Source organism: Oncorhynchus keta, chromosome 10 (genome assembly GCF_023373465.1).
Source record: "Oncorhynchus keta strain PuntledgeMale-10-30-2019 chromosome 10, Oket_V2, whole genome shotgun sequence".
Classification (NCBI taxonomy): Eukaryota; Metazoa; Chordata; class Actinopteri; order Salmoniformes; family Salmonidae; genus Oncorhynchus; species Oncorhynchus keta.
Genome location: NC_068430.1, coordinates 13,297,525 through 13,318,715, shown reverse-complemented (window position 1 = coordinate 13,318,715; position 21,191 = coordinate 13,297,525). Strand labels below are relative to the sequence as shown.

General features: G+C 42.1%; 1 protein-coding gene and 1 long non-coding RNA gene across 2 annotated transcripts in view; both read left to right on the top strand.

Annotated features, from left to right (window-relative positions):
* The window catches only part of LOC118389616 (neuron navigator 1-like), a 145,046-nt gene that overhangs the window by 1,595 nt on the left and 122,260 nt on the right, over window positions 1–21,191 (top strand). Inside the window, exon 2 of the mRNA XM_052526526.1 lies at window positions 20,145–20,247. Coding sequence (XP_052382486.1) covers window positions 20,145–20,247 — 103 coding nt within the window. The remainder of the gene's footprint in view (window positions 1–20,144; window positions 20,248–21,191) is intronic.
* On the top strand, window positions 6,802–7,915 carry LOC127932124 (uncharacterized). Its single transcript, XR_008144163.1, has 3 exons — window positions 6,802–7,016; window positions 7,058–7,221; window positions 7,304–7,915. It is a non-coding gene; the product is annotated as an uncharacterized LOC127932124 (long non-coding RNA).

The window sequence follows — 21,191 nt, the reverse complement described above, 5'->3', positions numbered from 1 at the left end:
CTAACACCTGCTTGCTACTGCAGTCCTCATTGTCCCTGAATGGAGCTAATCTTGCTGGGTATCGATTGAGATGAACTCCAGGGGTTGTATACCGTCTCTCAGTGTTCATATTGTATGCACTTGAAAAGCTTTCTCTTGAATGCTGCCCCAGATTTAGCATTTGTTTTAAAGCCGTATCCTGATTCTTGTGAAGCATAGGTTTTGATCAGTTACTGCAGGTGGTGGTGGACAATACCTCCATTGTTTGCAATGCGTTTAGGCTATTGTTTCTAATATCCTACGGGCTGTTCTCTGGCGTGTGAAGCATGATGTCATTGATTGTGTGTATAAGGTTGTTTCCTGAGTTCTATTCCGTCTCAGCTCTAGTCTGCTGCAGTGGGTTGACCAACCAGCTAGGCCCTCAGTGATCCTGCAGCTCTCTTTATGCTCCATGCAGAGATATATGTGAATGGTTCCAGAAAATAGGACCTGGGAAATAAACTGAGCCATATTGAATTGATTTTAAGTTCCCTGTGAGACATATTTAGACTCCTTCCAGCTCCATTCATCCGTGGCCATAGACAGATGGTGCCCACACTGTCTATATGGGAAGTAAAATAGCCAGGAGTGGCTGGGCTTCTCTGGTACTCTAGGTATCTCAGTAAAACTATAAGCTCTTTGTTTTCAACCAGGTGTATAAAGAAGATAGAGTAGCATGATATAATGTGTGAATGTCATTGACTGAATACAGCACATTTTGAACAGAATAGCTTTATTTTTCTCAAACATACAGTGCAGTGTAATGTTTCTGACAGGTTTTACACTGACCAGAGGTATAGTTTGATCACTGGATTACTTCCTGTGAAATATATTTATTGGCCTCTGGCTATGCATCTCATTATCCCAAATGAGTACATTTGATTAGTGTGTTGAGTTAATTGGTTAATTGACGTTGACATTGATCAGAAACAATAGCACATCAGTTTTAGCTTAAGACCAAGAACCAAATATCCAACTCAAACCTTGACTGTCATACATCCCACTGTACTCTAGTTTGTGAATCAGCCGCTGAATTGTTGACCTCATTTTAAATTGTGCCGCTGGCTTTATTAGATTGCCAATTTCAAGTACCACATCCCAAGGGACCAGGGATCCAGTCTAGAAGCACGGTTTCTACTGTTCCTAAAGTCTTGCTTCGATACTGCAGTTTAACTGACACAAGGCCCAGAATGACAATTTCTATAGACGGCCACATAGAGTTCCACAGTATGAGTCATAATACCCATAAAGCAGTCAAACAGGGAAATGGTTCCAATAATTTTTCCAACATAATTTTTTCCCATAAGGGATTTTAGAAACACTTAAAATAAGGGCTGCATTTCGTACAGATTTACCCTGGCGTACATTTTTCATAACCGTGTAAATCTCTCTAGGACAAGGTGAGTTTTATCAATATATTTCCTTCTAATGTGCTAATGGGGCTATCAAAAGGAATTACAAAATGCCATGATGATCTGGACGAGACTGCCGAATCGAGGCAAAGGTAAGAATCTCTGGATTAACTATCTAACATTACCTAAATGTAGTAATTAATACATTGGCAAAGTTTCTCAAAATGGACAATTCTGTGAACTGTCTTGTGCAAGTTTTAAATTCCTCCTTCAAAAGTTGCGTCATACTGCAGCACACTTTGTGTGCTGCCGCAGCATTCTGTGGAAAGTAATTTAATTGTCAGCCATTTTTTCTGTTATGCAAGTTATTGATAGTTTGACCATCAGAGGGGATCTTTGAGAAGCATTTGATAGTATTCCGTATTGGCATTACCAGAGAATTGAAATCCTTTTTTATAATAACATAGTATATGGGATTGATTTTAAGAAATTTGGCTTAATTAATTTGAATAATATTATGGTGTTTCTATTCAGAGAAAAATGAAAAACAAACCCTCACGGTTTCCATTAGGATGGAATGGAAAATATGGCGCTGTACAACGTGACTACAGGATTGGAGGATTCTAAATTATTTACCTTCATTAGACAACTTTGTTACAATATTTCTGTAGATCAGTGATATTTATTCCCACAGTAATTCATTACGGATCCATAACTAAATAAACATTTTCATTCTGAAAGAGTATTTTTTATCATTATTTTATTAACAAAATGTATTTATTTGTTTATTAGGCTATTGTGCAGTCTACAATACATACCGTAGTAAACATGGGACAGTGCCTAATTCCTTACTTAAGGGAGAGCAGGCCATGTCTGTACTACAGAATGCAGGGCATGCGGGAGACCGGTGTTATTTCATAGTTGTGATGTCTTCACTATTATTCTACAATGTAGAAAATTGTAAATACAGAAAAATCATGGAATGAGTAGGTGTGTCCCATCTTTTGACTGGTCCTTGCTTAATTCATTTGATTAATATTATGGCGTTTCTTTTCAATGAAAACCGAAAAACCCTCTAGGTTTCTGTTAGGATGGAACGTAAAATATGGCGCTGTACCACGTGACGGTCAGAAGTACAGTACTAGGCTATTTAGCTAAAAAAAAATCCCTGTGTCGTGCAGACGAGAGACCAGGGTTCAAATCCCCGGTGGGGAGGAAGGAGTAGACTTCTCTCAGAGTCCCCATGCTTGTCTCAGAGCAGCACAAAACGGTGCTAAAGTAATTGTAGGCTTTTGCTTCTAACTTCAATTGATAAAGTGTTTTTAGCCACAATCGCGTTAACCACAATTGATACATTTGGGCACAATCGATAGCGTGCTGGACTTCACTTGTTTAATTAAATTATTATGCTGTTCTCAGAGCAAATAGCCTGGATTGTTACTCCCATTTCGTTCCTCGCTCTCTTCCACGCGTCATTCAGCACGATTGTGGGCGTGCTGGGAGGATGTACTGTTTTTTATTCTGTATATATGAATTACAAATCAGCCTTTACTTAAATCAAGTTTCTAGTCTATTGCATTCTTACAATGTGCAATCATTGATGTCCCAGAAGCAGGAGTGGTAAACACTGTTGAAGTGTATAGTTGTAATACATACATGCAGACACAGCATCATTCAAATAATGGAGTTTGATACACCTGGTATTGGATATGACTGAAAAACAACTTGCTAAATAGCAATTTTCACGAATTAACTTTATGACAAAAAAATATGCATATGTTTTTCTCTGCATTAACTAACATATTCCTCTCAATTGTAATTTTTTTGCTTGACTTGTTATGATGTTATAAGTACTTACATTTGCTTCCTCTGTAATGTTTTGTCAGCCATCTTTGCTGAAGAAAGTCACCAGGGACGGTTGGTTCACGTCAATTTTGTCATTGTAACCACTCAATATGATTGGTCATATAAAAACGTTGGGACCCAAAAGCATAAGGAGTTCTCTAACTCCCCCTTGTGGTGGTCTGGAGCAATAAAGGCGTGGCGCTGAGTACCTCTAAGTCACGCGGTGATAGATCGCAACTTTTAAAGGAGGAAACACTGTACCTGCTAGCAAAGGTGTCAGCGAGAGATGACTTGCAGAAACTAGCAGAGATTTGTAGTTTTGCATGATGCCTACTTTGATGCTAATTAGCGTTTTCGAATCTGAGAGTAAATAGAGCAAAATATATTGAAAGTCACCTTGTCTGAGAGAGATTTACACGGTTATCAAAACATCACGCCAGGGTAAGCATAAATGAAACACAGCCATTGTTTTAAGTGTTTCTAAAATCCCCTATTGGAAAAATTATTGGAACTATTTCCCTGATCTCAAGATTTTAGGGGTAATTATGACACCTCCACTGTGGGGTTCTATAGAGAAGTTAGATTAGAACATTTCTAACTCATAAGAAAGAGACTTTAGTCACCACCTTCGTGCACAAAACAAAACAACCATTGAGTTATTCAAATATTTGTCGCTGAGGCTGATTTGTTTGTCTCCATCACTCACAGCCCATTATATTAACATTCTATATTCTTTCAATGTCTGCCATGTTTTCGGATGGTGTGATGTTGTCGTTGCTCACACTGATCCCTGTATGCATTGTGTGCTAATGCTCATGTGAAGTTGGGCCATGTAAACCGGATGCAACCCGGATATAGACAGTCCATGAATCTGCTTTTGCGAGTGTGAGTACTGTAGATTACGTTGAAAACAATGGTCGGACATCTTGGATGTAGAGACCTCAGTGCCAGACCGTCACTGTTGTGTCATAGGATGCTCATTTTGGGGTGTATTTTTCTCTGCAGGCTTCTGAAAGGGTCAGCTCTTCTCTGGACAGTAATTTAAGATGGTACTGGATGGTTTGAGAACATTAGGCCATTGCTTTGACTGGATCTAGAGATGGCTCCAAGGGCGTTAAAGTCTAATGTTAGTGAGCTCTGTCCTGAATCATATAGCCTAGAGACTGATTCAAACAAGACAATTGTTGACTCCAATAATCATACTTGCTGTTTTGCTTCATTTCTATAGCATTTCAATATGTACCTGAATGGCCGTTATTGATATCAAGAGGTTTTATGAACAAGCCAGTCAATGAACATTCCAGCTAGCCAATATCAAAGAAGTCTGTATTTTGTTGACATCCCAGCTAGGCAATATAGGTGTGTTTGTAGATTCACTCTGGCTATCTATTCCAACTTCAGAGCACTCTCATCTGAATGTGCCAGAGCGCAGAATAACTGATGAATTTACGAACGCCCAGAGCACTGGCACTCCAGATTAAATTGACGAAACACACCCGTAGAGATATATTTTGTTGACATCCCCTATCTCAACTTAATGGATACATATTTGCTGATCCGACTTCATGGCCATGCTTCATTAGTTTATATGACGGGAGGTTGACCTCTTGTGCCAGTCACGCTTAGAACCAAGTAAACAGTGTCAGTAAACAATCACATTGTGAACATTGTGAGTCCATTGTGTGTGTATGTGTGTTTACAATCATGCATTTGGTTGCATAGCAACCACCTGTGACACATTTTCAGAAATGCACTCAATTCTCACCCTCCTAGATTTTCTAAGGAATGGAGATTTTAGTTAAAATCCATTGAAGTAATTATTTTAAAATGAGGAAATGTCATTTAAAACATCTGCTTAATGAATTATTTATTATTTTACAGGATTTACTATTTTACAGGATTTTATGATCCCTCATGAGACAGCATTGCAATGAACGAATAACTTTGTTTCATGAATGGTAAAACCAGGCAGAATTTCAGACAGGATGAACTATCATATACGAGTCATGACTCGCCTTCCCATATAATATCAAACAGCCCATGAGAGCAAATATTATAACACACACACACAAAACTATTTCTCTTTGTGGCGCTGGGAATTAAAGCTACAGGTGATTACCTCTGAATGTTTACAATAAAGGGCAGCTTGACTGAAACGACAACAAATAAATGTGCAGAGGCAAGCTGTTTGCAGGAGGGATTTTCTTCATTGATGTAACAGACTATAAGGGGTAGCCAATCGTCTATGAGTGTCCAGCACATACAGATAGCATTCTAATTCTATGGTCCAGCACACTTCTCCTTATTCCAGGTCAAAACATTCATTACAGAACATGTCTTTCTTTGAGACAATTCCCCTTCCCTACTGTATGGTATACTACAATAGCCCTCCTTATTGGACAGATACATTTATTCATGGTCTTGTGCATTCATAGTCTGCATAATTCAGCAGTAACCCACTGCTCATTACAGGAATAATGAAAGGACTGTTTTGATTCGTTAATATAGTCTCTATTTGTGGGACACATCCTATGACTTCATTCTGATTCGGTGGTACAATAGTCCTCTGGATGTCATAATAGACTTATTTATGAAGTCAGTTTGTGTAATGCAACCTCACTCAATTACCGGAACAACTCATCATAAGAGCTGGAGATAGACTGGTTCTCCCACTATATTACCTCTATTGTACAGAGTGCAACTCTAATGGACAAGCAAGCGGAAGGAACCTCAATAGCAATCGACAATTGCCAGGATTCAACTTATTCAAGAGGAATATAGTAATGTGGACATGCTGTTATGCATAAAGGGGGCTGGAGAATAAGTGCACATGAACATAACTAAGGGAGATTTGACTCGTTCTGTATGGCAGATTCAATATGAATTCCTCCAATAACCAAGTCCACGAGGACAGCAGGTCAGGTTGGTAAGCAGAGCTCTGGGTTTTTACGACTACTGCGAGAGAACTAGCTGACGGGGCGGAGGCAGCATCCATTAACTATTGCAGTAATTGGCTTGTTGCAGAACGTTACTTCCGTATTTACTAAAAGTGATTCTCAGAGTTTTGCACGTCTTCGCCAGAAGTAAACAACAAAGTGTTGCAGTTTTGCTACGTCACGGTCGCCATAGAGCAGGGTTCCCCGACTTGGTCCTCGGGGTGCCCTATAACACCACACATCTAATTCAAATAATCAACTAATCATCAAGCTTTGATCATTTGAATCAGTTGTGTAGTGTTACGGCAAAAAACAAAACGTGCACTCCTTGGGGTCGCGAGGACCGAGTTTGGGAAACGCTGCCATAGAGCCCATTGGATGTGAACAGTCATGCAAGCCCTCCATGACTGTGACAATAGAATTCACTGCCATAGAGTAGTGGTGAAATAGGTATGTAGGGTATAATGGGTGCGGCAAACCCAGTGGTGTAAAGTAATTAAATAAAAATACTTTAAACTACTACTACTACTTTTACGTTTACTTCACTACATTCCTCAAGAGAGTAATGTATGTTTTACTCCATACATTTTACTTGACACCCAAAACTACTAATTTAAAGGTTACATTTTGAATGCTTAGTAGGGCAGGAAAATGGTCCATTCACACACCTATCAAGAGAACATCCCTGGTCATCCCTACTGCCTCTGATCTGGTGGATTCACTAAACAAACATGCTTCGTTTGTAAATGATGTCTGAGTGTTGGAGTGTTCCCCTGGCTATAGGTAAATGATGTCTGAGTGTTGGAGTGTTCCCCTGGCTATAGGTAAATGATGTCTGAGTGTTGGAGTGTTCCCCTGGCTATAGGTAAATGATGTCTGAGTGTTGGAGTGTTACCCTGGCTATAGGTAAATGATGTCTGAGTGTTGGAGTGTTCCCCTGGCTATAGGTAAATGATGTCTGAGTGTTGGAGTGTTCCCCTGGCTATAGGTAAATGATGTCTGAGTGTTGGAGTGTTCCCCTGGCTATAGGTAAATGATGTCTGAGTGTTGGAGTGTTCCCCTGGCTATAGGTAAATGATGTCTGAGTGTTGGAGTGTACCCCTGGCTATAGATAAATGATGTCTGAGTGTTGGAGTGTTCCCCTGGCTATAGGTAAATGATGTCTGAGTGTTGGAGTGTTCCCCTGGCTATAGGTAAATGATGTCTGAGTGTTGGAGTGTTCCCCTGGCTATAGGTAAATGATGTCTGAGTGTTGGAGTGTTCCCCTGGCTATAGGTAAATGATGTCTGAGTGTTGGAGTGTTCCCCTGGCTATAGGTAAATGATGTCTGAGTGTTGGAGTGTTCCCCTGGCTATAGGTAAATGATGTCTGAGTGTTGGAGTGTTCCCCTGGCTATAGGTAAATGATGTCTGAGTGTTGGAGTGTTCCCCTGGCTATAGGTAAATGATGTCTGAGTGTTGGAGTGTTCCCCTGGCTATAGGTAAATGATGTCTGAGTGTTGGAGTGTTCCCCTGGCTATAGGTAAATGATGTCTGAGTGTTGGAGTGTTCCCCTGGCTATCTATGAATAAAAAGAAAAAGAAAATGGTGCCATCTGATTTGCTTCATATAAGGAATTTTAAATGATTTATACTTTTACTTTGGATACTTAATGTAAGCTTATTTGAGTAATTACATTTCATTTTGATACTTAATTATATTTAAAACCAAATACTTTTAGACTTTTACTCAAGTAGTATTTTATTGGGTGCCTTTGACTTGACTGATTTTCTATTTCTACAATTGGGTACTTTTTCCACCACTGGGCAAACCTATCTGGTCATGCTGTTCCACTAGGATAACATTTTAAACACTCTCATGGCACTGGAGAAAATTGATAATGGAAGAGTGTGTACACACAGATGAAATAGATGAAAGTGATGGGATTTATTTTGCTGTAGGATTTCTCAACCCTTGCTCTCATCGAGTTTGGAAGAAGGTACCATTATATTGTGCGATAACCAAATGCTAGTGTCCTATTTCCTATCCTCTGGGCTGTTTGTGGAGTTGGAGTGGGCTGTTTGTAGAGTTGGAGTGGGCTGTTTGTAGAGTTGGAGTGGGGTGTTTGTAGAGTTGGAGTGGGGTGTTTGTAGAGTTGGAGTGGGGTGTTTGTAGAGTTGGAGTGGGCTGTTTGTAGAGTTGGAGTGGGGTGTTTGTAGAGTTGGAGTGGGGTGTTTGTAGAGTTGGAGTGGGGTGTTTGTAGAGTTGGAGTGGGGTGTTTGTAGAGTTGGAGTGGGGTGTTTGTAGAGTTGGAGTGGAGTGTTTGTAGAGTTGGAGTGGGCTGTTTGTAGAGTTGGAGTGGGGTGTTTGTAGAGTTGGAGTGGGGTGTTTGTAGAGTTGGAGTGGGCTGTTTGTAGAGTTGGAGTGGGCTGTTTGTAGAGTTGGAGTGGGGTGTTTGTAGAGTTGGAGTGGGGTGTTTGTAGAGTTGGAGTGGGGTGTTTGTAGAGTTGGAGTGGGGTGTTTGTAGAGTTGGAGTGGGGTGTTTGTAGAGTTGGAGTGGGGTGTTTGTAGAGTTGGAGTGGGGTGTTTGTAGAGTTGGAGTGGGGTGTTTGTAGAGTTGGAGTGGGGTGTTTGTAGAGTTGGAGTGGGGTGTTTGTAGAGTTGGAGTGGGCTGTTTGTAGAGTTGGGGTGGGGTGTTTGTAGAGTTGGAGTGGGGTGTTTGTAGAGTTGGAGTGGGGTGTTTGTAGAGTTGGAGTGGGGTGTTTGTAGAGTTGGAGTGGGGTGTTTGTAGAGTTGGAGTGGGGTGTTTGTAGAGTTGGAGTGGGCTGTTTGTAGAGTTGGAGTGGGCTGTTTGTAGAGTTGGAGTGGGCTGTTTGTAGAGTTGGAGTGGGGTGTTTGTAGAGTTGGAGTGGGGTGTTTGTAGAGTTGGAGTGGGGTGTTTGTAGAGTTGGAGTGGGGTGTTTGAAGAGTTGGAGTGGGGTGTTTGTAGAGTTGGAGTGGGGTGTTTGTAGAGTTGGAGTGGGGTGTTTGTAGAGTTGGAGTGGGGTGTTTGTAGAGTTGGAGTGGGCTGTTTGCTGTGGGAAACAATTTAAAGGCCTTTCACTGACATTCTATCTTCTTCTCAGTGAACAAGCTAATCTATTGAATGGCCCTTAAAGGGTCGAACTGTCACATAAGTCTTGATTAACTAATCTATACACCTTCATCCTGTCTGTCTTAGACCCGAGAGCACTGAACAGATGAATTTAGCAATCTGTTAATTATTCTGCTCCCTCATTTTTATTTTTTTACGGAAAAGTAATAATTTAAACAGTAGGTGAAGAGTTGTGGAGATTTATATGACATTCATAATGTCTGTGGTCTTTCCATTGAGATCTGCTTTAGCGTTGTATCTGTCTGTGTGTGAGTGAGGTGGATTGCCCTCCCTCTCACAGATCACTGCAATGCAGGGCACCAGGGACCTGTCAATCACTTTAGCATGTATTTCCTCAGCAGATGTGGTGCGTAGCCTGCCTGCCTGCATGCATGTCTGCTATTTGGTTTGCTGGCTGCCTCAGCTTCCTGTTTTGGGCCGATATGAAGGTCACTAGCATCTAACCACTTTGGTGTCTGCCACTACAAAGAGATGGATGTTTTCCTTATAGCTCTATGATGGAGGCACTGACAGTAGATCACATCTTGACAGTAGGTACATGGCACTGGTGCTCTGAGTTTGTGAAAAGTGATTGATGACATGAAGTACATACATTTTATGGTTAGGATGATATTAAATCAAATGGCATCCTAGATTAAATTGGCAAATACATTTCAATGTTACCTTCTTTGACTATACATGCCATGAGTGGAAATAATATCAAAACTATAAGGCTAGCTAGAATTAACCAATAAGGGTGTGGTATATGGCCAATATACCAGGGCAAAGGGCTGTTCTTATGTGCGATGCAGGGTGGAGTGCCCTTAGCCGTGGTATATTGGCCATATACCACAAACCCCCGAGGTGCCTTATTGCTGATTACCACGTAATTAGAGAAGTACATAGCCATTTTTCGTCATACCCATGGTATACAGTCGGATACACCACGTCTTTCAGCCAAACAGCACTCAGGGCTCGACCCTCCCAGTTTATAATCTCCTTTAGATCACATTCACCATTTCCATAATCATTCTTTTTACTGTAAAGATCCAATATATCAGCAGGCTTTGTAGGGTTAAAAGTAAATAAATAATTATTCATGCTCTGTCAGACTAATGCTCTGTCAGACTAAGGGTGTGTCTGTTGTGAGGCTAAATACTAAGGAGGATGGATGAATGCTATGGAAAGGTGCTTGTCACAGCTATTTGCAAAATGGTGGTGAAGTCCATCTAAACTGGTTTTTAAGGAGATAGCTAGGCTATATCAGTTTGAGCTGATGTAAGCTGATATGAACCCAGGTGTAACCTTAAATTGTTTGAAATGCTGAGTGCTGCAGAGATGCTTATTTTCAATTCAGTGATGCTGAAAAGGATCAGACAGTGTAATTGCACAAGACAATAGCACTTCTCAGAACATTAACATGACAGACATTTTTTCTGTATCCACTCAATCATGACAGTGAAAGAGGTGTGAAAGGCCATGTATTTCTATTTAATGCTGCACACTAATTTACTCTACAAATTCTACTGCATTGTTCTACTGCATTGTTCTACTGCATTGCCTCAGAGTCAAGGTGCAAAATAAAAATAGGAGGGGGCTAGGGGGATCAGCTCCCCTAAATGCAACAAAAGTCAAACTTGGAGGGGTCTCTAAATCATGCTAATTTAACTATTCTCCTATGTCTTTAAAATGCAGTGCTAAATACATTTTACAGTGGTAAATGTTTTTTTGAAAGCTTCCAAATTAATTGAACACCCCCACCTTTCTATCGTACTTCCAGCGCCGACAGAGATGGCCGCCTCACTTCGCGTTCCTAGGAAACTATGCAGTATTTTGTTTTTTTATGTTATTTCTTACAATGTTACCCCAGAAAATCTTAGGTTTTATTACATACAGCCGGGAGGAACTATTGGATGTAATAGCAAAGTCAACTCACCAACATTACCATAGGAATACAACTTTCCCGAAGCGGATCCTCTGTTTGGCCTACCACCCAGGACAATGGATCGGATCCCAGCCGGCGACCCAAAACAACGGCGCCGTAGAAGGGGCAGACGGAGCGTCTTCTGGTCAGGCTCCATAGACGGGCACATCATGCACCGCTCCCTAGTATACTAATCGCCAATGTCCAGTCTCTTGATAACAAGGTAGACGAAATCCGAGCAAGGGTAGCATTCCAGAGAGACATCAGAGACTGTAACGTTCTTCGTTTCACGGAAACATGGCTCACTCGAGACACGCTATCTGAGTTGGTACAGTCACCTGGGTTCTTCACGCATCACGCCGACAGAAATAAGCATATCTCTGGTAAGAAGAAGGGCGGGGGTGTATGCCTTTAGATTAACGAGACATGGTGTGATCATAATAGCATACAGGAACTCACGTCCTTTCGTTCACCTGACTTAGAATTCCTCACAATCAAATGCCGACTGCATTATCTACCAAGACAATTCTCTTCGATCATATTCACAGTTGTGTATATCCCCCCCAAGAAGACACATCCATGGCCCTGAAAGAACTTCATTCGACTCTATGTAAACTGGAAACCACATATCCTGGGTGCATTTATTGTAGCTGGGGATTTTAACAAGGCTCATCTGAAAACAAGGCTCCCTAAATTCTATCAGCATATCGATTGTGCTACCAGGGCTGGCTGGCAAAACCCTAGACCATTGTTATTCTAACTTCCGCGAAGTATATAAGGCCCTCCCCCGCCCTCCCTTTGGAAAAGCTGACCACGACTCCATTTGGTTGCTGCCAGCCTACAGACAGTGACTAAAACAAGAAGCTCCCGCGCTCAGGTCTGTTCAACGCTGGTCCGACCAATCGGATTCCACGCTTCAAGATTGCTTCGATCACGTGGACTGGGATATGTTCCGAATTGCGGAGAACAACATCATTGATGAATACGCTGATTCGGTGAGCGAGTTTATTAGCAAGTGCATCAGTGATGTTGTACCCACAGTGTCTATTTAAACATTCCCCAACCAGAAACCGTGGATTGATGGCAGCAATCACGCAAAACTGAAAGTGCAAACCACTGCTTTAAATCAGGGCAAGGTGACCGGAAACATGACCGAATACAAACAGTGTAGCTATTCCCTACGCAAGGCAATCAAACAAGCTAAGCGTCAGTATAGAGACAAAGTGGAGTCGCAATTCAACGGCCCAGCCACGAGAGGTATGTGGCAGGGTCTACAGTCAATCACGGACTATAAAAGAAAAACCACGATGTCTCGCTCCCGCTACCAAAACCTGCTGGCTCTCCTCCGCTGTAGCCAACGCGAGTAAAACATTTAAACATGTTTACCCTCGCAAGGCTGCAGGCTCAGACGGCATCCCTGGCTGCATCCTCAGAGCATGCGCAGACCAGCTGGCTGGTGTGTTTACAGACATATTCAATCAATCCTTATCCCAGTCTGCTGTTCCCACATGCTTCAAGAGGGCCACCATTGTTCCTGTTCCCAAGAAACTAAGGTAACTGAACTAAATGACTACCGCCCTGTAGCACTCACTTCCGTCATCATGAAGTGCTTTGAGAGACTAGTCAAGGACCATATCACCTCCACCCTACCTGACACCCTAAACCCACTCCAATAGGTCCACAGACGACGCAATCGCCATCACACTGCACACTGCCCTAACCCATCTGGACAAGAGGAATACCGATGTAAGAATGCTGTTCATCAATTACAGCTCAGCATTTAACACCATAGTACTCTCCAAACTTGTCAATAAGCTCGAGACCATGGCTCTCGACCCCGCCCTGTGCAACTGGGTCCGGTACTTCCTGATAGGCCGCCCCCAGGTGGTGAGGGTAGGTAACAACATCTCCACTCCACTGATCCTCAAGACTGGGTCCCCACAACGGTGCGTTCTCAGTGTTCTCCTGTACTCCCTGTTCACCCATGACTGCGTGGCCATGCACACCTCCAACTCAATCATCAAGTTTGCAGACGACACAAGAGTGGTAGGCTTGATTACCAACACCGACGAGACAGCCTACAGGGAGGAGCCCTCGGAGTGTGGTGTCAGGAAAATAACCTCACACTCAATGTCAACAAAACAAAGGAGATGATCGTGGACTTCAGGAAACAGCAGAGGGAGCACCCTCCTATCCACATCCACGGGACAGCATCTTGTCAGCTGTATCACCGCCTGGTACAGCAACTGCTCCGCCCATAACCGTAAGGCTCTCCAGGGGGTAGTGCAAACCGGGTGCAAACTACCTGCCCTCCAGGACACCTACACTACCCGATGTCACAGGAAGGCCAAAAAGATCATCAAGGACAACAACCACCGGAGCCATGATAGCGTGTTCACCCCGCTATCATCCAGAAGGCGAGGTCAGTACAGGTGCATCAAAGTGGGGACCTAGAGACTGAAAAACAGCTTCTATCTCAAGGCCATCAGACTGTTAAACAGCTATCACTAACATTGAGTGGCTACTGCCAACATACTGACTCAACTCTAGCCACTTTAACAATGAAAAAATTGATGTAATCAATTTATCACCAGCTACTTTATATAATGCTTACACACCATACATTACTCATCTCATATGTATATACTGTACGCTATACTGTCTACTGCATCTTGGCATCTTGATGTAATTATACGTATCACTAGCCACTTTATATAATGTTGTCATACCCTACATTACTCATCTCATATGTATATACTGTACTCTATACCATCTACTGCATCTTGCCATCTTGATGTAATTAAATGTATCACTAGCCACTTTATATAATGTTTTCATACCCTACATTACTCATCTCATATGTATATACTGTAGTCTATACCATCTACTGCATCTTGCCTATGCCGTTCGGGTATCACTCATTCATATATTTTTCTGTACATATTCGTATTAATTCCTTTACACTTGTGTGTTTTAGGTAGTTGTTGTGAAATTGTTAGGTTATATTACTTGTTAGATATTACTGCATGGTCGGAACTAGAAGCACAAGTATTTCGCTACACTCGCATTAACATCTGCTAACCATGTGTATGTGACAAATACATTTGATTTGATTTGGTGTATTTCTACGTGGCTGGACAAACCGTCACCCTGTTCAGGAATGGTATACGTCCTATAGGTTGCTGAATTTCGGCCTCAGCTGAGTTACCTTAAACGGATAGATTTTACTTTGTACTTCCACATGTTCCCAATTTGTTTGCCATGTGTCCTTGATTAAAAAAAGCCTTTATTCCAATGCATTAGATTTATTGGTTTAGTTATCATTGTTTGCTTTTGTCAGTCAGCTGTGTAGAGCGCTCGTTGTTTTTCAGGTGCGTGCATTTATTGGTATTCTCCATGCTTTCTGTCGCCACAAGAAGTAGACCAAATATTTAGCTTTTTTATTTTCTATCGATATTTGTTTTCTTTCCTGGATCAGCTGATGATGGTCGGCAATATTTACTAGACACCTAGCCTACAGATAGACCTCAATGCACATCCAATCCATCCAACAAGTAGGCTATAAGTTAATGACAGTAGGCCTATATTGGCTATAATTGACTCTTTCGTGTTAGGATCATTTGATTTTTCAATGATATAGGCCTACATTATTTTGGATTTGTGTGCCCATGAGACATGTTTTCACAGCAAAACATAATGAAATGTTATGTAGGCATAGTTACTTACATGACATTTTCTGAAATCTCCAAGATCCAGGATTCCTACAGAGTTGAAATAAGTTCAGTGTTCTAATGCAATTGTTAATGCTTCACTTGACAAATAATGCGGCCATAAATGTCATTAATGTAAGGAAATAAAGGTAGTGTTTTATGACACACGATCTGTGAAGGCTCCAAGCATATTTGACTGTTTACAATGAAATTCATTGTTTCTGTTTCTACACGGTGATTGTGTGTTGACAGGATAAAAACTACAAACAATGTGCTATCTTAACGGAGCTTTCAAGACAACTGGGAATCATTACAGTACATCAGTGACCTTCAGGTCGGAAGTTGGAGTTCTAGATAGATGCCCAAGTTTCCGATTTGGTATTCCAAGTTGGGTGACCATTTAAAACGTAGCTCGTTTTTTTGCGGTCGTCTTGAACGCTCTGAAGTCAGACATTTCTGCATTCCCAGTTGTTTTGAACTCGGCATAAGCAGCTTTATATGAAGCCTGTGTGTGTGTGTGTGTGTGTGTGTGTGTGTGTGTGTGTGTGTGTGTGTGTGTGTGTGTGTGTGTGTGTGTGTGTGTGTGTGTGTGTGTGTGTGTGTGTGTGTGTGTGTGTGTGTGTGTGTGTGTGTGTGTGTGTGTGTGTGTGTGTGTGTGTGTAGCATTGCCTCGGTTGATAGGGTAGGCTACCGCCAGTGGTGCAGGCCCACCTTTTTCTGAAAATGCATTGAAAGTATAGGGAGTGTAACTTTTTCCACTGTGACCTGCAATCTGAGTTTACCCACCATTTTTCTTTTTAGCACACTAGGCTACATGACTGGATACAGGTGGGCCTGTTTGGTCCATGATAATACACATTGTCATGTAGCCTAGTCTATTACATTGACTGTGTGTGTTATGGTGACCATACCGTTTATCCTGGGACAGCTTCAGCCCCATTCATGAGTCCCTACTTTTCAGGCTAAAAAAAGGGCAATTTGTTAGCAAGACGCATCAATTAATAATATATATATGCCATTTTAGCAGTCGCTTTTATCCAAAGCGACTTACAGTCATGTGTGCATACATTCTAAGTATGGGTGGTCCCGGGAATCGAACCCACTACCCTGGCGTTACAAGCGCCATGCTCTACCAACTGAGCTACAGAAGGACCACAATGTAGGTCCAATCAATGGCATTCGGCGAATGTCATTAAGCACACTTTTTGGTGTTTTGTAGCATTTGATATTATCCATTAATTTGAATGCTGGAATTATTTTGTAGTAGACAAACATGCACCAGGCAGCCTACTTTTTTGAAGGCAATCAGATAATAAAAGGTCATTCATTTTTTACCGTTAAATGACATCTTCACTATTAGGCCCATAAAGGAAAATGTGCATGCGTGCAATCACAGTGTAATTAGCACTCCGCTAAGAGTGAAGAACTAATGAATATGGTATATGGCCCATTATTTGAGATGTGTTTCCTCTGCTATGGTTGACTTTCAGCCAACACCTCCAATTAATTCAATAGATGATAATTTTTTCAACTGTCGTGAGGTTTTGCCTGTAGCTATTTTATTGTATAGTAGAAAACAAATGTATCCTCTTCAGTATCTTAGTCAAAGACAAATCCAGTCATTAATTTTAACAAATGAGACATCTCCGCGTTATTGATTTAGGATAGGATGCTCATGTCTTGTCCACTGCCCATGCAGTTCCCAATCTCCCTTTGTTTTGCTATAATTTACTATGGATTATTTTTAGCGTGTGTGAGTGTGTGCTTGTGTAGATGGGCAGTGCGGGTGACTGAACACTTGTGTGAAATGTTTATAGTGTTATGATAAAATAATTGCCTAAATGTATGCAGGAACATGCACACACATCCTGGTGAATGCGTTTCACCTTTTGGGAGGCTATAGAGCAGGGATATCAAACTCATTCCATGGAGGGCCTAGTGTCTGTAGGTTTTTGGGAAACCTATAGAGGTTGGAGTTCACACAGAATGTCAGACGAATTCCCCTGGTGGCCACTCCCAGTCATCAGTGTTTCACAGTTAGGGCTGTACCATTCGGGATCCAATAGAGGGGTGTTCCACAGTTGAGGCTGTACCATGTCAGGATCCTGTAAGGGGGTTAGAGCAGCGTTGCCATGGTGAGAATGACGACGGAGGGGATGGCAGCCGTTTTACGGGCTCCTTTTTCGCATTGTTTGCAACTCATTTTGTACATAATGTTGCTGCTTATGACCGAAATGACCTTCCGGATATCAGAACAGAGATTACTCACCTCGAAATGGACAAAGATCTTTTCTTTAATGAGTCCGATGCAAAGGATATACTGCTTTGTCAAGACAAGACCCAAATCAAATCCAATTTTATTGGTCACATACACATGGTTAGCAGATGTTAATGCGAGTGTAGCGAAATGCTTGTGGTGTAGCGAAAATGCTTGTCATCTGCGTGAGAAATCGCCGGTGAGGAGGTAAACCACCACTACCCTCCAAATTATTGGCCAAAGTACAATCATTGGAAAATAAACTGGACGATCTACGATTAAGACTATCCTACCAACAGGACATTGCAAACTGTAATATCTTATGTTTCACCGAGACGGGGCTGAATGACGACATAGATAATATAGAGCTGGCTGGGTTTTCCGTGCATCAGCAAGACAGAGCAGCTACGTCTGGCAAGACGAGGGGCGGGGGTGTGTGTCTATTTGTCAATAACTGCTGGTGCCCGATGTCTAATATTAAATAAGTCTTGAGGTATTGATCGCCTGGTAGAATATCTCATTATAAGCTGTAGACCACACTATCTACCAAGACAATTCACATCTATATTATTCGAAGCCTTCTATTTACCACCACAAACTGATGCTGGCACTAAGACCACACTAAACTAGCTGTATAAGTCCATACGCAAACATGAAAATGCTCATCCAGAAGCGATGCTCCTTGTGGTTGGGGAGTTAAATCTGTTTTACCTCATTGCTACCAGAATGTCACGTGCAACCAGATGGAAAAAAACTATAGAACACCTTTACTCCCCACACAGAGATGCATAAAAAGCTGTCCCTCGCCCTCTATTTGGCAAATCTGACCTATTTTTTTAATATAACCTTTCTTTAACTAGGCAAGTCAATTAAGAACAAATTCTTATTTACAATGACGGCCTACACCAGCCAAACCCGGATGACGCTGGGCCAATTGTGCGCCACCCAATGGGACACCCAATCACGGCTGGTTGTGATACCCTGGTTTGAATCCAGGCAGTGTCTGTAGTGACGCCTCTAGCACTGAGATTGGATCAGGGGGACCCTGGTACCCTAGAGAAGGGTACCAAAAAATGTCTGCTGCATTGAAGATCCCCAAGAACACAGTGGCCTCCATCATTCTTATGGAAGAAGTTTGGAACCTTCCAGAAGGACAACCAGCTCTGCAGCACTCCACCAATCAGGCCTTTATGGTAGAGTGGCCAGATGGAAGCCACTCCTCAGTAAAAGGCACAAGACACTCCACTTGGAGTGGGAACTCCTAAGGAACTCTCAGACCACGAGAAACAAGATTCTCTGGTCTGATGAAACCAAGATTGAACTCTTGGGCCTGAATGCCAAGTGTCACGTCTGTTGGAAACCTGCCATCATCCCTACAGTGAAGCATGGTGGTGGCAGCATCATGCTGTGGGGATGTTTTCAGAGGCAGGGACTGGGAGACTAGTCAGGATCAAGGGAAATATAAATGGAGCAAAGTACAGAGAGATCCTTGATGAAAACCCGCTCCAGAGCACTCATGGCCTCAAACTATGGCGAAGGTTCACCTTCCAGTGGCTTCAGGACAGGTGTCTGAATGTCCTTGAGTGACCCAGCCAGAGCTTGTACTTGAACCCGATCGAACATCTCTGGAGAGATCTGTAAATAGTTGTGCAGCGATGCTCCCAATACAACCTGACAGAGCTTGAGCGGATCTGCGGAGAAGAATGGGAGAATCTCGCCAAATACAGGTGTGCCAAGCTTGAAGCGTCATACTCAAGAAGACTCTATGCTGTAATCGCTTCCAAAATGTGGAAATATTCTAGGGGTCTGAATACTTTCTGAATGAACTGTATGGAGACCTTTTATTGCCAAAAATGTTGGGTTAAATACATTTTAGATATAGGACAGACACTTCAGGACTAACTTAATTTTTATATTTTTGGGGACAATCTATTGTTACATGTAGTGAATCTGTTATTCAATGCATTTGTATGGGCAAATAGCAGTAAAGCCAAACATTTTTTTCATCAAATAAATGTTTTATATGTATTTTTTTATACTTCAAGGGGTCTTAAAATTCAAAATCAAATAGCAAAATTATTCTGTGTATGACCTTCTTAAATCAAATCCATATTGCTTAGAATAACCCCACCCTTCCCCTGGCTAAGACAGGGCTTAGAATCTGATGGGTTATGATTTTAATGAGTGCCATTTATTCAGTACAGTCTAATTCAATCTTTGGGAAATCAACGTTATGTTTAATATATTCAATAACTGGAACTCTAATATTTGGGATATCCCAAGGTATAAAGACACAACAGATTAACATTGATACATGGGATGTGTGAATTCATTTTGTATCTGACCATAGTGACTGGTGTGATGTCCCCACAGACCCAGAGTCTCACCATAGTGACTGATGTAATGTCCCCACAGACCCAGAGTCTCACCATAGTGACTGATGTAATGTCCCCACAGACCCAGAATCTCACCATAGTGACTGATGTAATGTCCCCACAGACCCAGAGTCTCACCATAGTGACTGATGTAATGTCCCCACAGACCCAGAATCTCACCATAGTGACTGGTGTCCCCACAGACCCAGAATCTCACCATAGTGACAGAATGTCCCAGACCCAGAATCTCACCATAGTGACTGATGTAATGTCCCCACAGACCCAGAATCTCACCATAGTGACTGGTGTGATGTCCCCACAGACCCAGAATCTCACCATAGTGACTGATGTAATGTCCCCACAGACCCAGAATCTCACCATAGTGACTGGTGTGATGTCCCCACAGACCCAGAATCTCACCATAGTGACTGATGTAATGTCCCCACAGACCCAGAATCTCACCATAGTGACTGATGTAATGTCCCCACAGACCCAGAATCTCACCATAGTGACTGGTGTGATGTCCCCACAGACCCAGAATCTCACCATAGTGACTGATGTAATGTCCCCACAGACCCAGAATCTCACCATAGTGACTGATGTAATGTCCCCACAGACCCAGAGTCTCAGAGGAAACGTACGGTGCAGAACGTCCTTGACCTCAGACAGAACCTGGAAGATACCATGTCCAGTCTACGGGGAGCCCAACTCAGCCATGGGTGAGTACATTACCATACACTAAGTTCATAGATTATAGTTGAGCAATAAGGCCCGAGGGGGCGTGGTATATGACCAATATACCATGGCTATGGGCTGTTCTTATGCACGACGCAACGCATAGTTCCTGGATACAGCCCTTAGCAGTGGTATATTGGCATGATATACCACAGCTTTTAGCCAATCAGCATTCAGGGCTCTAACCACCCAGTTTATAATAGGCCCATAAATACTGGGGTGTTTCTGATGTTATGTACTGGTGTGAGTGGGGCATAATGTTAAAGAGCATTCTCCTTTTTTACATCTGTTTCCATCTCTTTCCATCTGCTCAAACCCTCTCTGTCAATCCCTCTCAAACAGACTTTATTTTTCAAGACCATCATGTTCGGTACACGTTTCAGACTGTCTCTATCACGATGAGACACAAAAAATAACAAAAAACACCAGAGTTTAGCCCCACAGGATACCGAAGAAACTGGCAGAAACCGAAACATTTGTTAACAAAAAGTCATTCTGCATTCAAAGCCTGTATGCCTGCCATTTTGGCTGCTGCTTATCCCCAGCTCAACAGTATGTGCTCTGCCTACCAATGTTCCTTGCCTTTAGGTCTCTCTGTGAGGTGTGTACTGTTGATGTGCTAGGGGATTCCATCCCAGACATGAGCTCTGAATTACCACAGCCCTGGCCTCTAGAGACTGACAGACTGTTCAGTAACTTTACACAAAAACTTTGACCTTGGCCACCGAACTTCTAGGCACTGATAAAAATCTACTATAGGTAACACCCACATTCAATGCTACTAGTAAATCCTTATCTTCTAATGACTTTAATAGTTCAGCTCCCTGTCATAACTCCCAAACATATACCCTAATGTATGGAATCGTTTGATGTGCATCTATACGTTTGAACTACCTCAATTGAAGCTACATTTCAAAAACTCTCAAGG